This window comes from Schistocerca serialis, chromosome 1 (genome assembly GCF_023864345.2).
Source record: "Schistocerca serialis cubense isolate TAMUIC-IGC-003099 chromosome 1, iqSchSeri2.2, whole genome shotgun sequence".
NCBI lineage: Eukaryota > Metazoa > Arthropoda > Insecta > Orthoptera > Acrididae > Schistocerca > Schistocerca serialis.
In genome coordinates this window covers 374167432-374194486 of record NC_064638.1, presented here as the reverse complement: position 1 = coordinate 374194486, position 27055 = coordinate 374167432, and the positions used below count along the sequence as shown (strand labels likewise).

At 44.3% G+C, this 27055-nt stretch overlaps 1 protein-coding gene across 3 annotated transcripts in view; it reads right to left on the bottom strand.

The window, feature by feature from the left end:
* The window catches only part of LOC126457515 (uncharacterized), a 76364-nt gene that overhangs the window by 36125 nt on the left and 13184 nt on the right, over window positions 1-27055 (bottom strand). For all 3 annotated transcript variants that reach the window (XM_050093863.1, XM_050093854.1, XM_050093872.1), the window contains exon 2: window positions 10327-10544. In XM_050093863.1, the coding sequence (XP_049949820.1) occupies window positions 10327-10544 (218 nt within the window). The remainder of the gene's footprint in view (window positions 1-10326; window positions 10545-27055) is intronic.

Below are 27055 nucleotides of genomic sequence, written 5' to 3'. Positions count from 1 at the left end.
TCCTCGTTTTGCTTTTGTTGATGTTTATTTCATATCCTCCTTTCAAGACACTGTCCAGTCCGTTCAACTGGTCTTCCAAGTCCTTTGCTGTCTCTGACAGAATTACAATGTCATCGGCGAACCTCAAAGTTTTTATTTCTTCTCCATGGATTTTAATACCTACTCCGAATTTTGCTTTTGTTTCCTTTACTGCTTGCTCAATATACAGATTGAATAACATCGGGGAGAGGCTACAACCCCGTCTTACTCCCTTCCCAACCACTGTTCCCCTTTCATGCCCCTCGGGTCTTATAACAGCCATCTGATTTCTGTACAAATTGTAAATAGCCTTTCGCTCCCTGTATTTTACCCCTGCCACCTCCCTACACTGCCTGAATAATTTCTTTTATTTCACGTTCTTAATTGTTCGGAAATGCTTGCCCAATACAGCAAAGTCATGTCGCACGGAATGCGTAAGGTCTTTCAAACGGAAACATTGTCAGCACCCCACATTATACATTCTTAGCAACGCGGAGAAAAGCTGTATCGTCTCTTCGTTCAGAACAAGCCATAGCTCCTGTTACGCCGTCGCCAAGGTAGCCCCTGCGGGCTGGCAACACATCTAACACCACACAGGACCGAGGTTGCCTATGCCCAAGACGCAAGCCATGGTAAACATAGGCTGTTTTAGAAACAGACATTTCGCGTACAACTTCCTGCAGAGGGAGTTCGAGATGGCTTGCAGGAAGTATTACTACACCAACTTCTGATTGGCTGGCCAATATTTTTTAAAGGCTAGAACAAATACACGAAGACAGTTCACGCCGAATACCGACCTCCAGGACGTCTACACGGAAGACTACGTCTTCGCCATTGGAATAGGACTCGGAATTAAGTGTATGTGTGTTACCTCGGACTCTTTTGAGAAACTTAGAAGCTACCTTTTGTTGCCTTTAGTAGGAAATTCTTACAGGTTGTGATTCTGGCCTTTCGTTGTTATTCAGTCTATTCCATGTAGACTCACGTAAATAAAAGTCGTGTTGTAAAAACTTTCAAAGTGTCAGTTATAACAGCTCCCTTACACAAAAAGACCATTGTTAATCTTTATCAATATCTGAAAGTTTATCTGTCGTGTCCACTCACACTCTTTAACGCTTTTTGGTTAATTTACCAGAATGTATACCGCGGAAACTACACTCCTGGAAATGGAAAAAAGAACACATTGACACCGGTGTGTCAGACCCACCATACTTGCTCCGGACACTGCGAGAGGGCTGTACAAGCAATGATCACACGCACGGCACAGCGGACACACCAGGAACCGCGGTGTTGGCCGTCGAATGGCGCTAGCTGCGCAGCATTTTTGCACCGCCGCCGTCAGTGTCAGCCAGTTTGCCGTGGCATACGGAGCTCCATCGCAGTCTTTAACACTGGTAGCATGCCGCGACAGCGTGGACGTGAACCGTATGTGCAGTTGACGGACTTTGAGCGAGGGCGTATAGTGGGCATGCGGGAGGCCGGGTGGACGTAGCGCCGAATTGCTCAACACGTGGGGCGTGAGGTCTCCACAGTACATCGATGTTGTCGCCAGTGGTCGGCGGAAGGTGCATGTGCCCGTCGACCTGGGACCGGACCGCAGCGACGCACGGATGCACACCAAGACCGTAGGACCCTACGCAGTGCCGTAGGGGACCGCACCGCCACTTCCCAGCAAATTAGGGACACTGTTGCTCCTGGGGTATCGGCGAGGACCATTCGCAACCGTCTCCATGAAGCTGGGCTACGGTCCCGCACACCGTTAGGCCGTCTTCCGCTCACGCCCCAACATCGTGCAGCCCGCCTCCAGTGGTGTCGCGACAGGCGTGAATGGAGGGACGAATGGAGACGTGTCGTCTTCAGCGATGAGAGTCGCTTCTGCCTTGGTGCCAATGATGGTCGTATGCGTGTTTGGCGCCGTGGAGGTGAGCGCCACAATCAGGACTGCATACGACCGAGGCACACAGGGCCAACACCCGGCATCATGGTGTGGGGAGCGATCTCCTACACTGGCCGTACACCACTGGTGATCGTCGAGGGGACACTGAATAGTGCACGGTACATCCAAACCGTCATCGAACCCATCGTTCTACCATTCCTAGACCGGCAAGGGAACTTGCTGTTCCAACAGGACAATGCACGTCCGCATGTATCCCGTGCCACCCAACGTGCTCTAGAAGGTGTAAGTCAACTACCCTGGCCAGCAAGATCTCCGGATCTGTCCCCCATTGAGCATGTTTGGGACTTGATGAAGCGTCGTCTCACGCGGTCTGCACGTCCAGAACGAACGCTGGTCCAACTGAGGCGCCAGGTGGAAATGGCATGGCAAGCCGTTCCACAGGACTACATCCAGCATCTCTACGATCGTCTCCATGGGAGAATAGCAGCCTGCATTGCTGCGAAAGGTGGATATACACTGTACTAGTGCCGACATTGTGCATGCTCTGTTGCCTGTGTCTATGTGCCTGTGGTTCTGTCAGTGTGATCATGTGATGTATCTGACCCCAGGAATGTGTCAATAAAGTTTCCCCTTCCTGGGACAATGAATTCACGGTGTTCTTATTTCAATTTCCAGGAGTGTATTTCTTTTATGATGATGTTATTACCTCACAAGGGAATGGTCCAAGCCAACATTCTGAAACCTTCCCTGTTTTTTTAAGCAGGGGGTATACAGCGAAAGAAACACAATGTCAGAATGTTAGACGCTAAAGCACACTGAAAGTATTTTTATTAAATGTTGAAATTTGAAATTTCCAAATTATTAGCTCGCCAGGCGGCTGGAGAAATGTACACTCCTGCAGTAGCTAACCGTGCGCAACAAATCGAGCACAATCCTTAGTTAACGCCACATCGTTAAACATAACTTGGCACAATAGGATCGTAATTTGTTAAACGAATCTCAACTTCCGTTGATAGTTTCTCTGACACAGTAAATTGTTGACAGTTATTATTCACTCGACTCATTTAACACCCATTAAATTAACAGTTGGCTTTGCGGCATCACTACGTGTTAACAACAGAGATAAAACTAAATTAATGTTCTTTGCAATTTTCTTTTGCATGCTTGCTAATAGCTTCAAAAATGGTTCAAATGGCTCTGAGCACTATGGGACTTAACATCTGAGGTCATCAGTTCCCTAGAACTTAGAACTACTTAAACCTAACTAACCTAAGGACATCACACACATCCATGCCCGACGCAGGATTTTAACCTGCGACCGTAGCGGTCGCGCGGTTCTAGACTGTAGCGCCTAGAACCGCTCGGCCACCCCGGCCGGCGCTTGCTAATAGCATCTGTCTTTGTGCAGTTACATAGTTTCACATTAATGTTTATCCAAATAATGTTTTCGACCTCAGTAAGATGAAATATGAAGAACCTGGTATGCAATCGAAATCGCTTACTACTCCTGAAGTATTTATTCGTTAATTTTCTGGATATTCATTCGAATATTTTTTTTATCAGATGTGCCTGGTGTAAGGAAAATGTTTGTTTTCGTGATTCAACAGACACTTCGTATTTTTGTAACGACTACAGGGAATAAACAAGAAACTGTTTCATTGAAAGTAAAATATACATTATTAAAATTATCATAAGAACTGTGCCACAGCAACTGCTGTAAAATAATGTCAACAAATTGAAGTCGCGATTGATCGAAGACGTCTGTGATGTAACATACACTGCATTGATTTTTTTTCCCTCTCCTAGTTAGTTGTGTAATACATCTGCAACAGTATAACTGTCGATATGAGCTACAGGTTATTCAAATAACTGACGATTTGTGACATTTTTGATATTGACATAAAAGTTTTCTGGTTGTGGTACCGTATCATAATGTATAAAACTACTGCTACTGGGGAAAATCCAACGTTTCGGCCACGGTCGCGGCGGCCTTCTTCTGAGTAGACCCAGAAGAAGGCCGCTGCTAACCGTGACCGGAACGTTGGTTTTTCTCCAGCAGCAGTAGTTTTATACATTATGACACGGTACCACAACCAGAAAACTTTTATGTCTACTGACTCTGGCAGCGGAAGGCTACGCAATTATATTTTTGATATGGTTTACGTGATTAAAATTCGCGTATGTGCACTTTGGATTTCACGCTTCATCACGTTACATTCTGTTGTCACAGCTGTGTCTGCTTATTAGCGAATTCGCGCACTGGCCAGAAACGGCTGTACAAACCTCTGTTATAAGAGGTTCTTCGTGCGGCAAAATGAGTAACTTCAATATTTTTAATAATGCTTGAAGTGAGCCTTAGCAGCTAAAATTTGAACAGTGCTTTTCTTTCGACGTATTCTTCCTGAGTGAAAAATTTTAGAGTAGGTTTCGACATGTTGGATTGGACCATTCTCCTTTCAGTTAAAGTGCAAATTTAGAGGGATGGCTGAGTAGTACTGCCCAAATGACAACAAAGAAAAAAGTAACTTCATTGGACTCTGCAAGTACGAGGGCGGTTCAGAAAGTAACCTCCGATTGGTCACAGTGCGGGTTGTGGGGGGAGTAGCGACGCCATCTGTACGTTCACGCACTCAACAGGTCAGTCGGCATCAAGCCGTGGTCGAGTGAACGTCGTATCTGCGCTAGTTTAGTTTTTGTGGCAGTTTGAAATGTGTGCTGCAATAGAAAACCCCGCCAAATGTGAAGTGCGTGCTGTCATAAGGTTTTTTACAGCCAAAGGATATTCTGCAGCAGCTATTCATCGTGAGCTTTGTGCCGTGTACAGACCAAGAGCTATGAGTGAAGGAGTTGTCCGTGAATGGGTACGTTTATTTAAAAGTGGACGAGAAAACGTTCATGATGAAGAGAGGAGTGGTAGACCATCATTGGTGACTGACGAAATCGTTCAGACAGTTGATGCAAAAGTTCGTGAAAATCGACGTTTCTCAATGTCGGAGTTGTCTACTGGTTTTCCACAGATTTCTAAGACTCTCTTGCACGAGATAGTGACAGCAAGATTGGGTTACCTTAAGTTCTGTGCACGATGGGTGCCCAAAATTCATACCGACCACCACAAAACTCAAAGAATGGCCTCTGCATTAGACTTTCTGTCACGTTATGAGGACGAAGGAGAACCATTGTTAAACAGAATCGTGACCGGTGACGAAATCTGGATTAAGTACGTGAACCCTGAGACAAAAGAACAATCAAAGATGTGGGCACATTCAAATTCGCCTACCAAACCAAGAAAAGCCTCGCAAGATTTTTCTGCCAGAAAACTGATGGCAACGGTGTTTTGGGATGCCAAAGGGGTGTTGTTGGTTGAATTCACGGAACGTGGTACGACCATTATCAAGACGTGTACTGTGAAACAATAAAAAAGTTACGACGGGCTATACAGAACAAACGCCGTGGTATGCTGACTTCCGGTATCGTTTTTTTGCACGATAACGCCCGTCCTCACTCTGCTCGCAGAACAACGGCCCTTCTTGAGTCCTTCAAGTGGGACGTTATCAACCATCCACCTTACAGCCCAGACCTGGCGCCAAGTGATTATCACCTCTTCATGCATTTGAAGAAATGGCTCGGGTCACAGCGGTTTGATGACGACGAAGAGCTCAAAGATGCGGTCACAGGCTGGCTCCAGGCACAAGCGGGTGATATTTATGCAGAAGGAATTTCAAAGCTTGTGAAGAGATACGATAAGTGCCTCAATCGCTATGGAGACTATGTAGAAAAATTGTGCAAAGATGTAGTTGTATGATGCATATATTAAAATATTTTTATTTAACTTGGTGTATTTTTTTAAATCAACCGGAGGTTACTTTCTGAACGGCCCTCGTATAAGGTTCAGTGTCTACGTGGTAATAGAATGTTTCCTTATGGATGATTCACTTCCTGTGCACGAAGAATGTTTACGAGTTGTTTGAGGGTGGCCTTTGAGAGAAAGAACATCATTTTGAAATAGGGGTCCTTACCCTGTACACACCTTAATCGCACCTACACCAATGCAGTGTATGTGCCGAAGTACGTTCCAGAACTGAAGCTAGGAGAAGTTTTATTAACACAGACCGTGATGGCGATTATGTAAATAATTGACATTTAAGCCGGCCGGAGTGGCCGAGCGGTTCTAGGCGCTTCAGTCGGGAACTAAGCGACCGCTACGGTCGCAGGTTCGAATCCTGCCTCGGGCATGGATGTGTGTGATGTCCTTAGGTTAGTTAGGTTTAAGTAGTTCTAGATTCTAGGGGACTGATGACCACAGAAGTTAAGTCCCATAGTACCCAGAGCCATTTGAACCAATAGACATTTACCTTCTACCACTTTGGCTAATTGCAGTACTATAATTGGTTTTTCTCTATAACATAAGTGCAGTGAGCACTAAAAGGAATGATCGCTTACGTGGAAGACCTGCGGGCTGTACCATTACGTCTGCATCTTTGTGATCTGGCCCGCGTTCGCCACGAGCTTGCCACCTCCAGCAAATGAATAGAACTGCGTAACTTTCCTCCTGCCGATAGTGGTCCTCCTGCCTCTTTTTCTCGTGTCTGTGCCCAATAATTCTTCTTTCAAATTCGTGGTTGAAGCCGTGGAAGACTTCTTCGACTTGACGATTTCCTACTCTATCTAATCAAGAGAATCTGGACGGCTAATAGTGGAAATTAATATGGGATGTGTCCACCCTCCACCTTTATGACGGCTTCAGTTCTGCTGGGGGATCTTTCAATCATGTGTCTGAATCTCTGTGGAAGAATGGCAGCTCTTTCTTCCTCAAGAGCCGAAACCAGAGAAGGTAGAGATGTTGGACGCTGCGGTCTGGAGAGAAATCGACGTTCTAACTCATTCGAAATCGGGACCTTGAGCGGTCCAGACGATTTCTGGAAAGTTGTTGTCCACAAACAATTGCCTCATATTTGCTGCCTTACCACAAGGTTCATTGTCATGCTGATACAGTTATCGTCTCTCAACTGTTTCTCTACTTTACGCAGTACACGGTCTGTAAAATGTGTTCATCTTGTTTCGCAGTTAGCGTTTTTTTAAGAGAATTAAGGAGACCACACCCTAACCACGGAAAACAGGTTCCGTACAGTAAAGCCAGCTCGTCTGTACTTCACTCTTGGCACTACACGTGATGGAAGTTAACATTCGCCAGATCCAAACACCTCCATCGAGTTGCCACTGGGTACAGCACGCTTCATCCCGACGAATCACTCGTTTCCATCATCGACTGTCCAATGACGTCGTTGTTTACTCCACCTCAAAGTTCGCTTATCATTGACAACAGAAGAACGTGGCTCATGAAGAGTGCTCGACCATTGTACGCCATACTTTGTAACTCCCATCGCACAGTAATGCTAGTGTCACTCGGGGATGCACGAGTGATTCCTTCCGTGATTTCATCCGATTTTTTTAGAACCAATCTCCGCAATTCTTGGCGGTCCCTGTCGCTTGATACATGAATTCTGTCTGTTCTTGTCTTAGCCGAGTTGTTCTTTTTTATTACAATAGAAAAGTAATAACAGGTACAATAAAATGTTTATGAATGCAAAGAAGACGCCAAGCTATGAGTATATGTAAACGTAATCAGCAATGTAACACACGAATCAGCTTAATTTTTCAAAGAATGAATTAACTCGTGGCACTTCCGTTGCCTATATCTGCGGTCACGTTCATAACTCAAATTAATAATCAGATTAACTAATTTAACAAAATTGAAACTTGAATTGCAGGTGCATCCATGTATTACCACAAAAAAATAAAAACATTGGGCAGTTGAGGGAGTTTGAATGAGAACAGTGGCCTATTTAAGTTTACAAAGACAAGTTTTTATTCATCCTTATATAGCTACAACGAGCTGATAAATCTTAAAAAAAAGACAAAAACAAATCAGAAAAGAGATGGTTTTTGATTGGCAAAGCAGTCATTGGGGTGGAAACTATACAAATCCTTCCCTGAATAAATCCCTTTTATAACACAATCTGACTTTCCAGAATGAGATTTTCACTCTGCGGCGGAGTGAACACTGATATGAAACTTCCTAGTAGATTAAAAGTGTGTTCCGGAGCGAGACTCGAACTCAGGACCTTTGCCTTACGCGAGCAAGTGCTCTACCAGTTGAGTTCCCCAGGCGCGACTCACGCCCCGTCCTCACAACTGTACTTCTGCCAGTACCTCGTCTCCTACCTTCCAGACTTTACAGAAGCTCTCCAGTTTTAATCTGCCAGGAAGTTTCATATCAGCGCATACTCCGCTGCAGAGTGAAAATCTCATTCTGGAAACATCCCCGAGGCTGTGGCTAAGCCATGTCTCCACAATATCCTTTCTTTCAGGAGTGCTACTTCTGCGAGGTTCGCAGGAGAACTTCTGTAAAGTCTGTAAGGTAGGAGACGAGGTACTGGCAGAAGTAAAGCTTTGAGGACGGGGCATGAGTCGTACTTGGGTAGCTCAGTTAGTAGAACACTTGCCCTTGAAATGTAAAGGTTCCGATTTCGAGTCTCGGTCCGACACACAGTTTTAATCTGTCAGGAATTTTCACAATCTGACTTTGTTTACATAAATCCACTATGATTCCCCATTCTATTCAAATAGAATCAACTACGACCAAGTGCACCACAAACTACGATTCACGGGAGAACAGCGAGCTGTGAATATCATTTAACAACCATACCCTGGTGCAGTCATACTTTACGCAGCAGAAAGCGGCTCATTGTGGGCGAGGAGCGGAGCGCTGCAGCAGATGTAATGTTCTGACGCGTACACGAAAATTTGCAAACTACGTGGACTGGCGTTCTGATTATTAGAACGCGGGAAACTTTCCTATCACAGCCCTGAAATGGCGTCAGATTTCAGTATAAGGTGCACCCGTGCGCTGGTCTAGCCAAACCATTTTGACTCAGAGGCACGACGGTGCGTGCTCGAATTGTCAAACGTCAGACAGCCGACTCGGGACGAATAAGTTCACTCTCATGTCACGCGATGTGTCCGACATGATATGCAGTCCCACTGGCGGTACAGTTGGAAGTTATAACTGGCTGTTAGCCCACCACAAGTTGCTGACCCCAAGTCTTATCTACTAGGAAAGACCTGAAGCTCTCCATCAGAGAAGCACCACAAGACGACGGGGCAAAGAATCGCAATGACTTTCCACCAAGCCTCCGAACGGGACCCGAATTAGAAAAAAAGACGCTCACAATCGTAAAAACCAATCGAACTATCCTCTACTTATAGAATCTCTCCTCTTGACTGTTCTGTTGGCCTGGTAGCCAATCCACACACAGCACCGGGGATCCAGCGCTGGGGGAGCAAGCCTATGTTTTGTACGGGGGTTAGTCAAATGAAAACCTTAAATATTTTTTATATATTATTTAAGCAGCAGCAGTCGTACAAAGCTGTATCACCATTATCTCCCCCACGCTCAATGCAAGTCCTCCAGCGCTTACAAAGTGCATAAATTCCTTTAGAAAAAAATTCTTTTGGTAGTCCGCGCAACCACTCATGCACTGCGTGGCTTACCTCTTCATCAGAACGGAACTTCTTTCTTCCCATTGTGTCTGTCAGTGGTCCAAACATATGGAAATCACTTGGGGCAAGATCTGGTGAGCATGGTGGATGAGGAAGACACTCAAACTGCAGGTCTGCGATTGTTGCAACTGTTGTACGGGCAGTGTGGCACCTTGCATTGTCATGTTGCAAAAGGACACCTGCTGACAGCAATCCACGTCGCTTTGATTTGATTTCAGGCAGAAAATGATTTTTTAGGGGATCTGTGTATGATGGACTGGTGACAGTGGTCCCTCTAGGCATGTAATGCTCCAAAATGACGCCTTTTTCGTCCCAAAAGAGAGTCAGCATAACCTTCCCTGCTGATGATTGTGTTAGAAACTTCTTTCGTTTTGGCGATGAGGAATGACGCCATTCCTTGCTCGCTCTCTTCGTTTCCGGTTGGTGGAAGTGAACCCAGGTTTCGTCCCCAGTAACGATTCTTCCAAGGACGCCACCACCTTCTCGTTCAAAGCGCCGAAAAAGTTCTTCACAAAGCATCGACACGTCGTTCTCTCATTTCAGGAGTTAGCTGCCGTGGCACCCATCTTGCAGACACTTTGTGAAACAGGAGCACATCATGCACAGTGTGGTGTGCTGACCCATGACTAATCTGTAAACATGCTGCAGTGTCATTGAGTGTCACTCAGCGGTTTTCCTTCACTATGGCTTCAACTGCTGCAATGTTTTGTGGAGTCACAACTCGTTGTGCCTTACCTGGCGGCAAATATTATTTTCTTATTGTTACTTCCGACTAAGACATTCGTTATTGTTTTCGAAATAAAATTCGTAGTCAAAGATTCATAGGTATGCGACGTGCCGAGACAACTTACCGGGCGGGAGGTGGCTGGCTTGGGAGTGACGAGTTCCACGGGCACGTAGACGGGCACGTCTCGGTGCTTCTCGGTGCTGCCGGCGCTGCCGTTAGCCACGACGACGTGCACGTCGACGACGGTCAGCGGCGGGGGACGATGCTCCACTTCGTTCTCGTGCGTGTCCGTCTCCTCTTCCTCCCAAAAGTCCAGCTTGTTGCTCACCTCGACGCACAAGCCTGCACAAGGTTGACAATCAAGAGGCTGCACAAGAAAAACATAATGCAACAGCAGTCTGCGGTAATCAGACTGTTATCCTTAATATTCACTACTGATACTTTACGTTTTGCAGCCTGTGTCAAATTCGTAGTGTCTGAAATTCGAGAAAGAAACTTTTATCGGGAGGTAAGAGGTGAAAGACAAATGAAAAAGGATGCCATTTCGTAAGGACGATGTACTAAGCATTAAAACTATGAGTCCCTAAAAACCATATGAAATGAATGAAGTGAGCTGATAGGAAACGAATGGATGAGTGAGGGTGATATCAGTAAAGATGTAATGGGGTGATATATCGGTGCAAACATATCAGACATGCTGACCACGCAGTATAATGAATTCTCGTATGTGGTGAGAACCGAAAATTTTTACAGGGGAGGTGCTCGTGCTCTGACTTCTTGCTTATCGGGAGCAGTCGGCTTAATAATTTTATTTATTTATTTATTGAATTCTTCCTCCTTTCTCAGCGGAGACTTTCGTGCGCCTGTTTCAATTATTTGGCTATATTGCTTGAATAATTAAAAACAACTTTCTGTATTAGTTCAAACTGAAAGTCTAATCAGTTTATTTGGTTGGAAACCCTTCTCGTGGCTCTGAAACCATTAGCCAGTCTGAGCCAGCCTCCACTCAGACTTCCATTGTCACGGATGTTCCCACGGATGGTCTCCTAACACTGCTACTAGAGGTCTTCCCGGTGAGTGTGTTGCAGTAGCACAACTGGGGAATTGAGCTGGTGGGCGACCGTGGCTTACCCAGTCGCAAGGGATATACAGTGTGCTTCAGATAACGCATTGTTCTCTGTGATTTACAAAATACACCGCCTGACAAAGAAGTGCACTAAGAAGACGTAGTCAGACGTCAACGTAACTTCGTACACCTACACACATCGGCGGGTATGTAAATGCTTGTTGTTGTTGTGGTCTTCAGTCCTGAGACTGGTTTGATGCAGCTCTCCATGCTACTCTATCCTGTGCAAGCTTCTTCATCTCCCAGTACCTACCGCAACCTTCATCCTTCTGAATCTGCTTAGTGTATTCATCTCTTGGTCTCCCTCTACGACTTTTACCCTCCACGCTGCCCTCCAACACTAAATTGGTGATCCCTTGATGCCTCAGAACATGTCCTACCAACCGACCCCTTCTTCTAGTCAAGTTGTGCCACAAACTACTCTTCACCCCAATTCTATTCAATACCTCCTCATTAGTTATGTGATCTACGCATCTAATCTTCAGTATTCTTCTGTAGCACCACATTTCGAAAGCTTCTATTCTCTTCTTGTTCAAACTATTTATCATCCATGTTTCACTTCCATACATGGCTACACTCCATACAAATACTTTCAGAAACGACTTCCTGACACTTAAATCTATACTCGATGTTAACAAATTTCTCTTCTTCAGAAACGCTTTCCTTGCCATTGCCAGTCTACATTTTATATCCTCTCTACTTCGACCATCATCACTTATTTTGCTCCCCAAATAGCAAAACTCCTTTACTACTTTAAGTGTCTCATTTCCTAATCTAATTCCATCTGCATTACCCAACTTAATTCGAGTACATTCCATTATCCTTGTTTTGCTTTTGTTGATGTTCATCTTATATCCTCCTTTCAAGACACTATCCATTCCGTTCAACTGCTCTTCCAAGTCCTTTGCTGTCTCTGACAGAATTACAATGTCATCGGCAAACCTCAAATTTTTTATTTCTTCTCCATGAATTTTAATACCTACTCCGAATTTTTCTTTTGTTTCCTTCACTGCTTGCTCAATATACAGATTGAATAAATCGGGGAAAGGCTACAGTGCTGTCTCACTCCCTTCCCAACCACTGCTTCCCTTTCATGCCCCTCGACTCTTATAACTGCCATTTGGTCTCTATACAAATTGTAAATAGCCTTTCGCTCCCTATATTTTACCCCTGCCACCTTCAGAATTTGAAAGAGAGCATGTAAATACTTACAGTTGCAGTTATCTGGTGACAGATAGAACGGCCACCGTAGTGAACTAGTCTTGTTTGCGTTTAATGTTGTTGCCAGGCATGGTAAGGTATATATCGGGCGTGAACAGCGTTAGATGCTGACCACAGTGTAGGACACAGATGTCACGTCTTTGTGTGAGAGAGCGTTATCAGAACGTAACAGAGTTTGAAAGAGGTCTCACTGTGAACCTTCATTCTGCCGGCTGGTACAATCATTCAATATCCAGATTTCTCGGATATTCGGTGTGACAGTGGCTCGATGTTCGAATGCATGTGAACTTGAGGAGAGGCATACTCGTCGTCAAGCTTTCTATCGACCATGTCTGACAACCAGAAGGATCGATCGCCATGTTGTCCACCAAGCACATTGTCACTGCACCACATTTGCGCCTGCCTTCCAAGGACAAGTAATGGACTTCCTGCAATGTTCAGTATCATACAGCACTGTTGGTGGGAGAGTATCAGCAACCGCACTGGGGGATTGTGCACGTAGGCTCTTGTTAACATCACAGTACAAACGCCTGCGGTTAGACGTGTCCCGTTATAACGATACAGCCTTCCCCAAAACTCTAATGAAATGTCTGAACTACCTTTTTTTTAGTGCTCCCAAAGGCCTTGTATGTGTGTCTTTATATATATCATTCTGTCCAATTTGTTAAAACACTTGATATTCATTGTGAAAGCATAGAGAAAGTTCTGGAAAAACGTATATTATCATGATTGTCATGGGATTGTTGTCTTTAACAAAATTAAAACCCTAGTTGCGAATTTGAAGTAACAGATATTTAGAACAAATGTAAAAAGGCCGTGGAAATGCTGGCGCCTCTAATTACCACAATTAGAACTGAATAACGAGTAAACACAGAAAACATCTTTATCTTTAGAAACAGCTTAAAAGTTATTACCAAGCGATGTATTTTCATTTGTTATCTATTTTTATGTCCTCCTCTGTAATTAATATTCTTTGTAACTGCATTTATAATTAACTCTTCAATTTTCCTACATCACACAATTTTCCGATTTTCAGAATTTGAGGCGTTATTTTTAACTTTCTCGTATGCAGTCGGATAAAGTACAAGATTTGTAATGTCATTGAATGTTAGTAACAAAATCCAAACTGTAATTAATTACGTAACTAAAATAATACAAGAGACATTATTGTAATTAAAGTTCAGATCGATTTTCATATTTAAAAATAGTGATGATGCTATAGGAATTACATCAATTAATATTGTATTTTTTACCTTATTCAGCTGTAACATCAGTTTCTTTACGTTTTGTAAATTTTATGTGTAACATTGAATTTGTACAAATTTAATAATGGATTTTTTTTGTAATTCATTATTAAAATTCTATACAAAGCAAAGCCGCGTTGCTGCCAGCAGGTCAGTTTTTGGGAGTTAGTTGCTGAGTTGTTGTTCTGTCAGTCAAAGAGATCAGTGAAGTATGTCAGTCAGTGCTTTGTTAACGTGACGAGTATGCAGCTCAGTTGTCAATAAATTTTATGAAGTTAGAAACTGTTATTTTTACCCATCAAATAAACTCCAGGCCAAGTTAAGGTAATTTAAGTAACGTTCAAGAATATAGCATCGTTACACAGTGACGGGCGAGCATGAACTGCTGATGAATAACGTCGCGTTTGCCCAGTGATGAAACACGATTCTTCCATACCCCGGATGACCATCATCGGCGAGTATAGCGGCTACCTACAGAGAGTTCTCATTCTTCCAATATTTGGAGGTCGGCACTGCTTCTGGTGTCATGGTGTGGGCAGCCATCTTGTATGACTTCAGGTTGTGGTAGGTAGTGACTGGAGGAACGCTGACGGCACAACGGTCAGTCAAGGACATCCTGCTTCCTCATGTGTTAGCTCTCATGCGACAGTATATAGTCGAGCCATTTTTCAACACAATCCAAGTCCGCATATGGTACGCATCTCTGTTAACTGTCTGCGTGCTGATGAGGTACTCCCGTGGCTGTCAAGATCCCCAGATCTGTCCCCGACAGAACATCTGTGGGACCAGCTCGGTCGTCAACTCTACCCTGGGCTAGTATCAAGAATATAATGGATCAATTGTAACATTTGTGTGCCAGTTTGCCTCAGGAGAAGGTACAATGGCTGTGTGGCACCCTTCGCAATCGATTCAGTGCATGAATCCATGCCAGAGGTTCTGCAGCGTCGTATTGATATGTCGTCTCGTACTGCCCAGTTCTTTGTAAATTTCACTCGATACTGTGATCACTGAAATAAAATCACATAGCCTCTCAACCTGTGAAGTTTTCCCCTCCTCCCCCCCCCCCCCTCTTCCTTGTGGGTGCTTCACTTTTTTGGTCAAGCATTGTCATAAGTGAATAGAATATTAACAGGAGATGGACAAAATATGAAAATACCGAAAACACTACACATTATCATACCTAATATAGTGTAGAGAAAGTGTTGACATTAAAGTAACGTCCATTTCGCCTCAGAATTGATAAATACAGGTCCTGTATGGTTTTAAAGAGATCTTATACCATTCTTCCTGCAAAACAGTGGAAAGTTCAGGTAACGGTGACAGGTGTGTAGCGTATTGATGGCGCCTCATGGCCCAGCTACACGTCACACTACAGAGTGCTGCGGGTTGCCTGCAAGTCAGCGCGGCCCCATCATTGACGCACAGTATTGAGGGCGCTGAATAAGGCCGGGACTAGCTTACATCCGCGAGCCACGGGACACCAGACAACTGCCCTGTGTTCCTCCACCGCGCGGTCTTCATAGAACACCACCCAGCCTTCGCTAGCCAGTGCGAGCCCGTGCCTGGACATCGACGTTCTACTTCGGAAGTGCCGCGATCTTATTCCTCCAAGTACAGCGTATGTTATCGGGACCTTGGATATTATTAGTGCAGTCTACACCGACCCTGCCTACAGCATTGATTATCAATAGTGACACGCTAGGTGCTCAGTTTGCGCTTTCAAGAACTCTGTCGTATTTACGAGTTTCTTTCATAAGATCAGGATGATCTTTACGTTGCCTTCATCATGAAACTGTTTTCTGTTGCCCACGTTCTTATATATTTCTCTGTAGTAATAATGTTCTGTTGTTTCTGGCTACCCGGGCGTATTTCTCTTCTTGTGCACGCTTTACCCCTAATGGGATACTTTAGAAGTCGATGGCGACCAAGCACCCTTCTCTCTAAAGAAGGCGACAAAGGTTAAATAATATAGAGGTCTGGTGACTCTGGTGGCCTAGGGTAGCTGCAACAAGTCATCGTAATGCTCACAAAACCAGTCGTGGACGATGTCTGCTGTGTGAACAGAGGTCACGTCGCTTTGGAACACAGCATCGCTATTACGGTACAAACGTTGTATTGTGGGATGGACCTCATCAACCAAAACGGTCACATAACTCTTGACAGTATTGCGACTTTGCAGAGTAACCATGAGGTCCATGGAGTACAACGATATAACTGGCCAAATCATCACCGAACCGGCGTCATGGTTAGGACTTGGGACGTAAACTCGGCCAGAGGTTTGAAAGTGTGTAACACTACTCATATGATCAAATTACTTTCTTCCATTGCTCCATCGTCCAGGTTTCATGGCTTCGGCGCCACGTTTTTCTGTTACGGGCATTGACATCACAGACGAGTTGTTTTGTAATTCCTACTTGCTCTGCAGTTTCCTGATTATGGAGCCATTTCGTATTGTTTTAGTGCTGACAGTATTCGTAAGACCTAAATTCAGTTGTGCAGTGACTTTTGCAGCTGTCGTTCTCGTATTGTTCGTCACAACCCTCTTCAATAACCGTCTGCCACAATCACTCGACACACAGCTTCATCCACGTTGTGACTTAGGAAGAAGACGTGTTTTCGCTTTCCTCGAATGCGGTAAAATCTTCGGCACGGTGCCCAATGAAACACCAAACATTTTGGCTCCCCTGATTAGCACTCACCATACGAGGACCCACAATTTGCCCACGTTCGAATTCACTTAGCTCCGACATAATGCACTCACAACTACACAGAACACTGCTCTAACGACGACTGACACCTGCAACGTATTGAGGATATTGCAGACAAACCGTTCGTGATCAAATAAACAGCGGAACCTGCAGGTTTGGCTTGCATCTGCATTTATGTTCCAGCATCCATTTTTCGCGGTGTCTCCTTATTTTTGTTCAGTCTCTGTAATTCAATAAATAAGCGTAACAAATTTGAGTCTCTCTGCGGATTTATGATCATTCTTTGTTTAGTTATTAGTTTATAACAAATCTATTAGCCCACTTCAGCCTTTCCCTTTCCTCTGTTCATCTTCAGCGTCTTCCAGCCCATCTCCTTGTCCCTCCTCTTTCTGTCCACCTCTCATGTGACTCTCTCTGTCCATTTGCTCTTCCCCCACCACCCTCTCTTTCTCCATCAGCTTCTTCCAACTCTCTCTTTAAAGTTACTTCTCCTCTCTCTCTCTTTCTATCTCCCCTTCCATTTCTCTGTCAGTTTCCTCATCCCCCCTCCCTGTCCAATTCGTCCTCCCGCCTGTGTCCATATCCTCTTTCGCCATTTCAGTTTGTCCAATACTTCCTCCCCTTCTCTGGCTCTCTGTCTGTCTTCCTGTCTGTCAGTCTCTCTCTGCCCACGTCAGCACTCCTATCCCAATGCGAGATTGCTGGTTCATACCCTTACTGTATTTCTTTCCAGATAGTGAGTAATAAGAGTACCAAGTTTAAAAACACAATTCAGGGGCTTAGGAGAATATTTTACCCGTGGCTTTGCCCACATACGCACTTTTGCATGACGTATGTAATTCACTTCATACATATTTCACCTGTATCTCTAGCGAAATTCGCCCTACACCTTCGTTTCCATTCAGCCCAATGTTCACTACGTCATATCTCCTGAACCATGTGTCGCACAACGATGTAATTTTGTAACAAATCTATTAGCCCACTTCAGCCTTTCCCTTTCCTCTGTTCACCTTCAGCGTCTTCCAGCCCATCTCCTTGTCCCTTCTCTTTCTGTCCACCTGTGACTCTCTCTGTCCATTTGCTCTTCCCCCACCACCCTCTCTTTCTCCATCAGCTTCTTCCAACTCTCTCTTTAAAGTTACTTCTCCTCTCTCTCTCTGTCTATCTCCCCTTCCATTTCTCTGTCAGTTTCCTCATCCCCCCTCCCTGTCCAATTCGTCCTCCCGCCTGTGTCCATATCCTCTTTCGCCATTTCAGTTTGTCCAATACTTCCTCCCCTTCTCTGGCTCTCTGTCTGTCTTCCTGTCTGTCAGTCTCTCTCTGCCCACGTCAGCACTCCTATCCCAATGCGAGATTGCTGGTTCATACCCTTACTGTATTTCTTTCCAGATAGTGAGTAATAAGAGTACCAAGTTTAAAAACACAATTCAGGGGCTTAGGAGAATATTTTACCCGTGGCTTTGCCCACATACGCACTTTTGCATGACGTATGTAATTCACTTCATACATATTTCACCTGTATCTCTAGCGAAATTCGCCCTACACCTTCGTTTCCATTCAGCCCAATGTTCACTACGTCATATCTCCTGAACCATGTGTCGCACAATGATGTAATTTTGTAGATACATTCAGCGGCACATGTGAATACTGTCTGTGAAATGAATTGCGGATCGACTTAGCAGCGAAGAAATAATCATTTTAAACGTCATGCCTGATGCAGGAGTTTTACTGCCTGAGCAGCGACAATATAACAAGGGACAAACTTTCCCCCTTCATCATTTTGTGGAGGTTGTCAGCGACAAAAACTTTCTTGAAGGTTTGAAATTATCTCTAAAGCATGTTCCAAGTGACTAACTATGTATTGGATGAATTAATTTGGTCATTTGCGTGTCGCGGACTACACGTCTTATTTCACCGACCCCCCAACACGTTGGGTAGGTAGGTGCTCCTTATCTTCACTGCGATTGTTTTCAGACAGTAAGTGATAGGTATACAACGTTTTGTTGAAATCGGTCCAATAGTTTAATAGTTTAGGAGAAGATGTGGAACATACAAACATATGCACTGGGGTTACAACAAAGTCGTGGGATAGAAATATGCACATGTACAGATGGCGGTAGTGTCGGCGTAGGTGCGCGGTCTTGGGCGTCTTGTCACGGTCGCCCCCCCCCCCTCCCCCCTGTCGGAGGTCGAGTCCTCCCTCGGGCATGGATGTGTGTGTCGTCATTAGCGTAAGTTACATTAAGTACTACGTAGGCTTAGGGACCGATGAACTCAGCAGTTTGATCCTATAAGACCTTACCACAAATTTACAAATTTCCGTATCGCGTATACAAGGTATAAAAAGACAACTTGTTCACGGAGCTGTCTTTTGCACTCAGGTGATTCATGTGAAATGGTTTACGATGTATTTACAGCCGCACTATGAGAATTAACGGACTTTGAACGGGGAATGGAAGTTGGAGAATTAGACACATGGGACGTCCTTTTTCAGAAATCGTTAGGGCATTCAATATTCCAAGATACGCAGTGTCAAGAGCGTGCACAGAATCCAAAATTTCAGGCATTGGCTCTCACCACAGACGGCGCAGTGGCCAATGGTCTTCACTTAACGAGCGAGAGCAGCGGCATTTGCGTAGACTTGTCAGTGCTGGCAGACAAGCAATACTTGCATGGAATAACTGCAGAAATCAATGAGGGATCTACGACGAACATATTCATTAAGAAAGTGCGGTGAAATCTGCCGTTCTATGAAAGCAGACGACCGACGCGAGTACCATTGCTAACTGCTTGACATCGCCTGCAGCGCCTCTCCTGGGCTGGTGACCACATAGGCTGGACACTATTTTATTTATTTAGCGTATGGCAAGTACAAATCACGTATGAAAAATCTAAAAGTACATAACACACAAAACAGTTACATTATCACACACAGTCGCACTGTGGTGATGGCACTATGCTCCATTTGTACAAGGAGTCCGCTGGACACTAGACTACTGGAAAACCGTGGCCTGGTCAGATGAGTCCCGATTTCAATTGGTAAGAGGTGATGGTAGGTTTAGAGTGCGGCGTAGATCCCACGATGCTATGGGCCCAAGTCGTCAACAAGGCATTCTGCAAACTAGTGGTGGCTCCATAATGGAATGGGCTGGATCCTCCAATTATGTTCGGCTACTTGGAGACCATTTGCATCCATTCATAGACTTCATGTTCCCAAACAATCATGGAATTTTTAGGGATGACAATGCACCATGTCGCTGGACCATAATTGTTCACGATTGGTTTGAAGAACATTCGTGACAATTCGAGCGAATGATTTGGCCACGCAGATCATCCAACATGAATCCTTTCGAACATTTATGAGACATGATCGAGAGCTCCTTTCGAGCATAAAATCCTACATCGACAACACATTCGGAATTATGGACAGCTATAGGGGCAGCATCGCTCAATATTTCTGCAGGGGACTTACAGCGAGTTGTTGAGTCCATGCCACGTCGTATCGCTGCTTTACACCCGGAAAACAGAGGTATTCCATGATCTTCTGTCACCTCAGTGTATACGTATATGCATACATCCATTTTCCTAATATGTGTGGTTGTCCCAAGAGCAGCAGCAAGAAGTTATAACTCTTTAATTATAAAATTGTTTTTTATACCTTGCAATTGACGTATTTGAACCAACTGTGTGCAAATTAATTTAAATTATATTTCTATAACTTTTATTCATGGAGCTAGAAACGTTCAGAGTATTACGGGTAGATGCAACATACTGTTCATAATTGCCTGTCTTCGTGTGGGTGTTCATTTAAGCTAGGTTTCCAAAAACAGCCTATTTTCCACATTTCGTATGTAAGAGTGCTTTCTAAACGAACTGCGGACTAGATGTAGACTTAAAGATATTTGTGTAACGGAGAGACAAGGTTTCTCGGTGTACAGTCTGAAGTCATGTTCGGCTAGATTGTGGAATGTTTATAAAGTTTATAGCGACCAAACTAAATGTTATTGAAATCTGATTAGACAGATTTGTACATGGATTAAATACGTACACTACTGGTCATTAAAATGGCTACACCAAGAAGAAATGCAGATGATAAACGAGTATTCATTGGACAAACTGACATGTGATTACATTTTCACGCAATTTGGCTGCAAAGAGCCTGAGATATCAGTACCCAGAACAACCACCTCTGGCTGTAATAATGGCCTTGATATGCCTAGGCATTGAGTCAAACAGAACTTGGATGGCGTGTACAGGTACAGCTGCCCATGCAGCTTCAACACGATACCACAGTTCGTCACGAGTAGTGACTGGCGTATTGTGACGAGACAGTTGCTCGGCCACCATTGACCAGACGTTTTCAGTTGGTGAGAGACCTGGAGATTGTGCTGGCCAGGGCAGCAGTCGAACATTTTCTATATCCAGAAAGGACCGTACAGGACCTGCAACATGCGGTCGTTCATTATACTGCTAAATGTATGGTTTCCCAGGGATCGAATGAAGGGTAGAGCCACGGGTACACTGTTAAAAGTGCCGTCAATGCGAATAAGAGGTGACCGAGACGTGTAACCAATGGCACCCCATACCATCACGCTGGGTGATACGCCAGTATGGTGATGACGAATACACGCTTCCAATGTGCGTTCACCGCGATGTCGCCAAACACGGATGCGACCATCATGATGCTGTAAATAGAACCTGGATTCATCCGAAAAAATGACGTTTTGCCATTCGTGCACCCAGGTTCGTCGTTGAGTACACCATCGCAGGCGCTCCTGTCTGTGATCCAGCGTCAAGGGTAACCGCAGCCACGATCTCCGATCTGATAGTCCATGCTGCTGCAAACGTCGGCGAACTGTTCGTGCAGATGGTTATTGTCTTGGAAACGTCCCCATCTGTTGACTTAGGGATCGAGACGTGGCTGCACGATCCGTTACAGCCATGCGGATAAGATGCCTGTCATCTCGACTGCTAGTGATACGAGGCCTTTGGGATCTAGCACGGCGTTCCGTATTACCCTCCTGTCCCACCGATTCCATATTCTGCTAACAGTCATTGGATCTCGATCATCGCGAGCAGCAATGTCGCTATACGATAAACCGCAATCGCGATAGGCTACAATCCGACCTTTATCAAAGTCGGAAACGTGATGGTACGCATTTCTGATCCTTACACGAGGCATCACAACAACGTTTCACCAGGCAACGTCGGTCAGCTGCTGTTTGTGTATGAGAAATCGGTTGGAAACTTTCCTCATGTCAGCACGTTGTAGGTGTCGCCACCGGCGCCAACTTTGTGTGAATGCTCTGAAAAGCTAATCGTCTGCATATCACAGCATCTCCTTTCTGTAGGTTAAATTTCGCGTCTGTAACACGTCATCTTCGTGGTGCAGCAATTTTAATGGCCAGTAGTGTAGCTGCATGATAGGGAAAACGTTCTATTGAAAAAACTGTAATTCGTCCTGTAGTTTTGTGGTAAATAACTAAGCTAACTATGTTTATAATTCCGGACAAAGAGCATTGTTCTTACGTTTACATATCTAAATAAACATTCCTTTCAGTTGTTTTTTAAGTTGCAGAGGAAAACACCGTACTTGAAGCATCTCGTACTTCTATTCAGTTAGATAGGGTGTTGCACCAGTGGTCCTAGTCCCGTCTGTCCCGAGTAAGAACATCTGGCAGTACCTGCCGGAAATCAATCTTGAGAAACAGTAACACTGAACACTTCTGTGAGGTCTGGAAGCATACTATGGCAGCTGCTCGAAAAAAAAAAACGGGAAATCTGATTCTCATTCCAGCGTGATAAAAATTTTCATTTATCACTACATATTCGTTAAACGTCAACTGTGTTTCACTTGATGAACTAATGTTCCGTTAACATGAAAGTTTTCTGGGTATACTGCCGTGTCATATTGTAAAAGACTATCACTGATAAAACCAGCGTTTCGGCAGAGGTTACAGTGGCCTCTTTCTGGGTCTACCCAAACGTTGATTTCATTAGTGATAGTTATTTACAATACGACAATATGATGCAATACCATACCCAGAAAAGTCCCACGTTAACTGACTGGCAGCGGAAGCCTACGCTATTATTTTAACGTTATGTTATTTCTAACTGGGTTAGTAAACATTCTAGAAATGCCATAAGTGAGTTGAAAAGCAGAGTAATTGAAAGAGGTATTGTTTTGTACATACTAGAGTGTGTATAGTCTTCCAGAAGAATTACCCAACTGCATGGACGGGAAGTGTGTACTATAAATCAGAGTTAGTACTGGTTTATCAGGACAGGGTATACTGTTTGTTCCTCGTGATAGTATCCACAGTTTTGGCTCAACAGGTGGAGCGTTTCAGAGGGTGTGACGCGGCGTGGCTCAACAGTTCGACGCCATCCGCCACAGATTAAATTAATGGAGGATATGTCTTTGCACCAGTTTTCAGTGGCGGCGTATCACTTATACCTTGGGCGGTAATTCAGGCCGGCCGGAGTGGCCGAGCGGTTCTAGGCGCTTCAGTCTGGAACCGCAAGACCGCTACCGTCGCAGGTTAGAATCCTGCCTCGGGCATGGATGTGTGTGATGTCCTTAGATTAGTTAGGTTTAAGTAGTTCTAAGTACTAGGGGCTGATGACCTAAGATGTTAAGTCCCATAGTGCTCAGAGCCATTTGAACCATTTTGTTTCATTAAACGAAAGCTGTAAACATTCGCTAGTTATGTGAATAATGTAAGGAAATGCACAGGATATAGTTCAAGCGATTACGGTCCCGATTTCTTCATACTTGTGATAATTATCGCACTGTACCAATAACTGCTCCAGCTATGGGGGAACATCAGGTATATTAGCAAACGGTGTGGAACGTGGATACAGACGCCGAGCGGTTTGAAGAAAGACCTGCTTAAGTTCATGCCGTAGCGAGGTTGTCTCCTGGAGACGGAGATGGCTGTTTCGATAAGTGCTTCCTGCAGGTAATAGCGTGGCCAGGATCTTGCGTCACACTCGCAAAAACGCCGCCTCTGCCGAGACGACGCGGAGTCGCGGCGGATGCCCGCAGGCCACTCTCGCGAGAACACCGCTGTACTCTGAGGACACGGCAAAAACTTGCCAACCACTCCCAAAACACATTACCCGACCTAGATGCCCACTTCGACTACTAGCCTGAATACCGGGGACGTTCATATACAAACAAAACCTTATACATATGGACTCGCACAAGGTGTGCTCGAAAGACTTAGGTAGTGGTTACACCTATTCTCAGATGCTACGGACCATTCATACTGTGCTGTAGATTTTTTGTCAGATTCAACAAGAAATTGTGCTGGTACAGCAATGAAATAGGGAACTAACACAACTTCCTCAACCCCACGTCGTTGAACAACGTTGAAAAGATTTTTTATGTGGCTTTTGTCAAAAATAGAACTTCCTCCACACTTCAGAGATATTGTCTTTGTAAACAAAACTTTCCCAGTTGATAATGGCCACATATCCGAATCAGCTAGTACTGCACAAGTGACTGATGAAATAACGAAACACTAATTTCAAAATTTTAAACCGCTAAAACTGGGAAACGTTTTTAACCTATCTCTTGGACTCACAGACATAGAAAGTAATGGACAATTATGTTTATTTACAATATCTGTTTCACCGACCTTGTACCAAATGGTTCAAATGGCTCTGAGCACTACGGGACTTAAACTTCTGAGGTCATCAGTCCCTTAGAACTTAGAACTACTTAAACCTAACCAACCTAAGGACATCATACACATCCATGCCCGAGGCAGGATTCGAACCTGCGACCGTAGCGGTCACGCGGTTCCAGACTGTAGCACCTAGCACCGCTCGGCCACTCTGGCCGACCGACCGCTTATCAGATCGTTTCGCTATATCGGTTTCATATCTTGCAATCCAACAACGAAATTCCTTGTTCTACCTCTATTCATCTGGCTAGCTCCTGTTTTATTTTTATTACATTCAGAGCTACGTCTTGCACTCCACTTTGTTCTTTTACCTGATTCATTTATTCGCTTTCTTGTGTCTCCTAGTAACCAAAATTTCCAACATTCATATCTACATTGCTCACTGAGCACCCTCAGTTTATGAGTATAATCTTTCTGCTTCTGAAACAAAGAGAGCTTGGTTTTGAACACGTCATTTACTTTACTAAAATTTCACCTCGCCACTTTTACTCCCCTACTTTTGCTATGATACGAAAAGTTCATCAACTGTTATCACAACTACTTTGTTAATTTGTGCAACTCTCTCTTCTATATGCTGGTTTTATATACATCGAACCGCCAAAGACGCTGTTATAGGCATGCGAATTCAAATACCGAGATACGTATACAACCAGAATACGTATACAACCGATACAAGGCAAGTGTCTGGCACAGTCGTTAGAACGGTTACTGCTGCTACAAAGGCAGGTTACCAAGATTTAAGTGTGTCTCAAAGGGGTGTTATAGTGGGCACATGAGGGATGGGACAGCATCTTCGAGGTAGCGATGAAGTGGGGATTTTCTCGTATACCCATTTCACGAGTGTAGCGTTGACACGTCCCCTTTGAAAATTAAGAATGACTGTGCTGGTAAACTCCTACGTTATTTGATTTTCAAACAGCTGAGCAAAACTCAACGTACTCAAACAGTTTTCTCTTTGCTTATTCTGATCATCACTAAACTGACACACAATATTTTTAGCACAGCGCAATCTGACTTTCAATAATCCCCACCAAAGTATGGCCCTGACTAACAATAACCTGTACCTTTCATGAATCTCTTACCTCACTTACCTCTGTTTCTTTATATATACGCTGAAGAGCTAAAGAAACAGGTACACCTGCCTAATATCTTGTCAGACCCCCGCTAGCACGCAGAAGTGGCGCAACACGACGTGGCATGGACTCGATTGATGTTTGAAATAGTGCTACAGGGAACTGACACCATTAATCCTGCAGAGCTGTCCATAAATCAGTAAGAGTACGACGGGGCGGGGATCACTTCTGAACAGCACGTTGCAAGGCGTCCCAGATATTCTCAATAATGTTCATTTCTGGGGAGTCACTCTGTAGCAATTCTGGACTTGTGGGATGTCGCATTGTCCAGCTGGAATTGCCCAAGTCCGTCGGAATGCACAATGGACATGAATGGAAGCAGGTGATCAGACAGGATGCTTACGTATGTGTCACCTGACAGAGTCGTATCTAGACATATCTGAGGTCCCATATCATTACAACTTCACACATCCCACACCAGAGCCTCCACCAGCTAAAACAGTCCCCTGCTGATATCCAGGGTCAATGGATTCACGAGGTTGTCTCCATACCCGTAGATGTTCATCCGATCTATAGACATTGAAACGAGGCTCATCCGACCAGGCAACGTGTGACCAGTCACCAACAGTCCAATGTCGGTGTTGAAGGGCCCAGCGAGGCGTAAAGCTTTGTGTCGTGCAGTCTTCATGAGTACACGAGTGGGCTCTCGGCTCTGAAAGCCCATATAGATGATGCTTCGCTTATTCGTTTGCACGCTGATGGCACAGCACTGAAATCTGCTGCAATCTCAGTCGTCGTTGGTCACGTTACTGCAGGATCTTTTTTCCGACCGCAGTGATGTCGGAGATGTGATATTTTACCGTATTCCTGATAATCACGGTGTAAGTAGGCTGTTTAGGTTTTGATGTTGGTAACTCCACGTAGAGCTCTGTATGAAAATCACTGACTGTGCTGTGTGCATATATATATATATATATATATATATATATATATATATATATATATATATATAATTTTATGTCATCCAATTAAACAAATTCCTTTTTCTGACGGGCGCACGTCCAGATCGTCCGCTCAAAACTCTGGCATCTCTCTACCCACATCCACCACTGCTGGCGGCTCAACTGCAACTGCGCAACGCTACACGCTGTTCCCATCCGGCTGCCCAACACTACACAAGCGAATATTCCAACAATGCCAACCAGCCACAGACTGCACACAGCACAGCTAGCTGGGGCCTGACACGATATTAGGCAGGTGTACCTGTTTCTTCAGCTCTTCAGTGTATGTAATTATACGTTGTATTAGTTACAATGACATTGCTTTTCAGATCTATTTTAAGCTTGCTCTGCTAAATTCTTGCATTCGTCGTGGAAAGTTTATTTGAGTTACAGGCAAACAGTTCAATGTGAATAAAGGAAAGGAGGTGGCTCCATTATATTCCACTGAAGCATATCCTATCTTCGATCGCCCAGTTTAAAGATCTGGAAACTTTCTCTAGGACAGCTAAGAAATATTTTGATGTTGTGGAACCTTCTTGCTTGGCTGCTCTATCAGTTCTGAATTCCTCATTATCCAAATGAAGTCTAATGGAAGCTGTGAAAATGTATGTTTTTATTGGGTATAATATGTTGAATCAACACTTTGTACCTCAATGAAATCAGCACAGATTTTGTTGGAACTGAAATTACTAGAGCTTTCGTATAATTTACGAAAACGAGAAAAATTTACTGATTGCTCCGTTCTACAATTTCACTCACGTTTTTCCCAAAGTTTCATTGTGCTACATC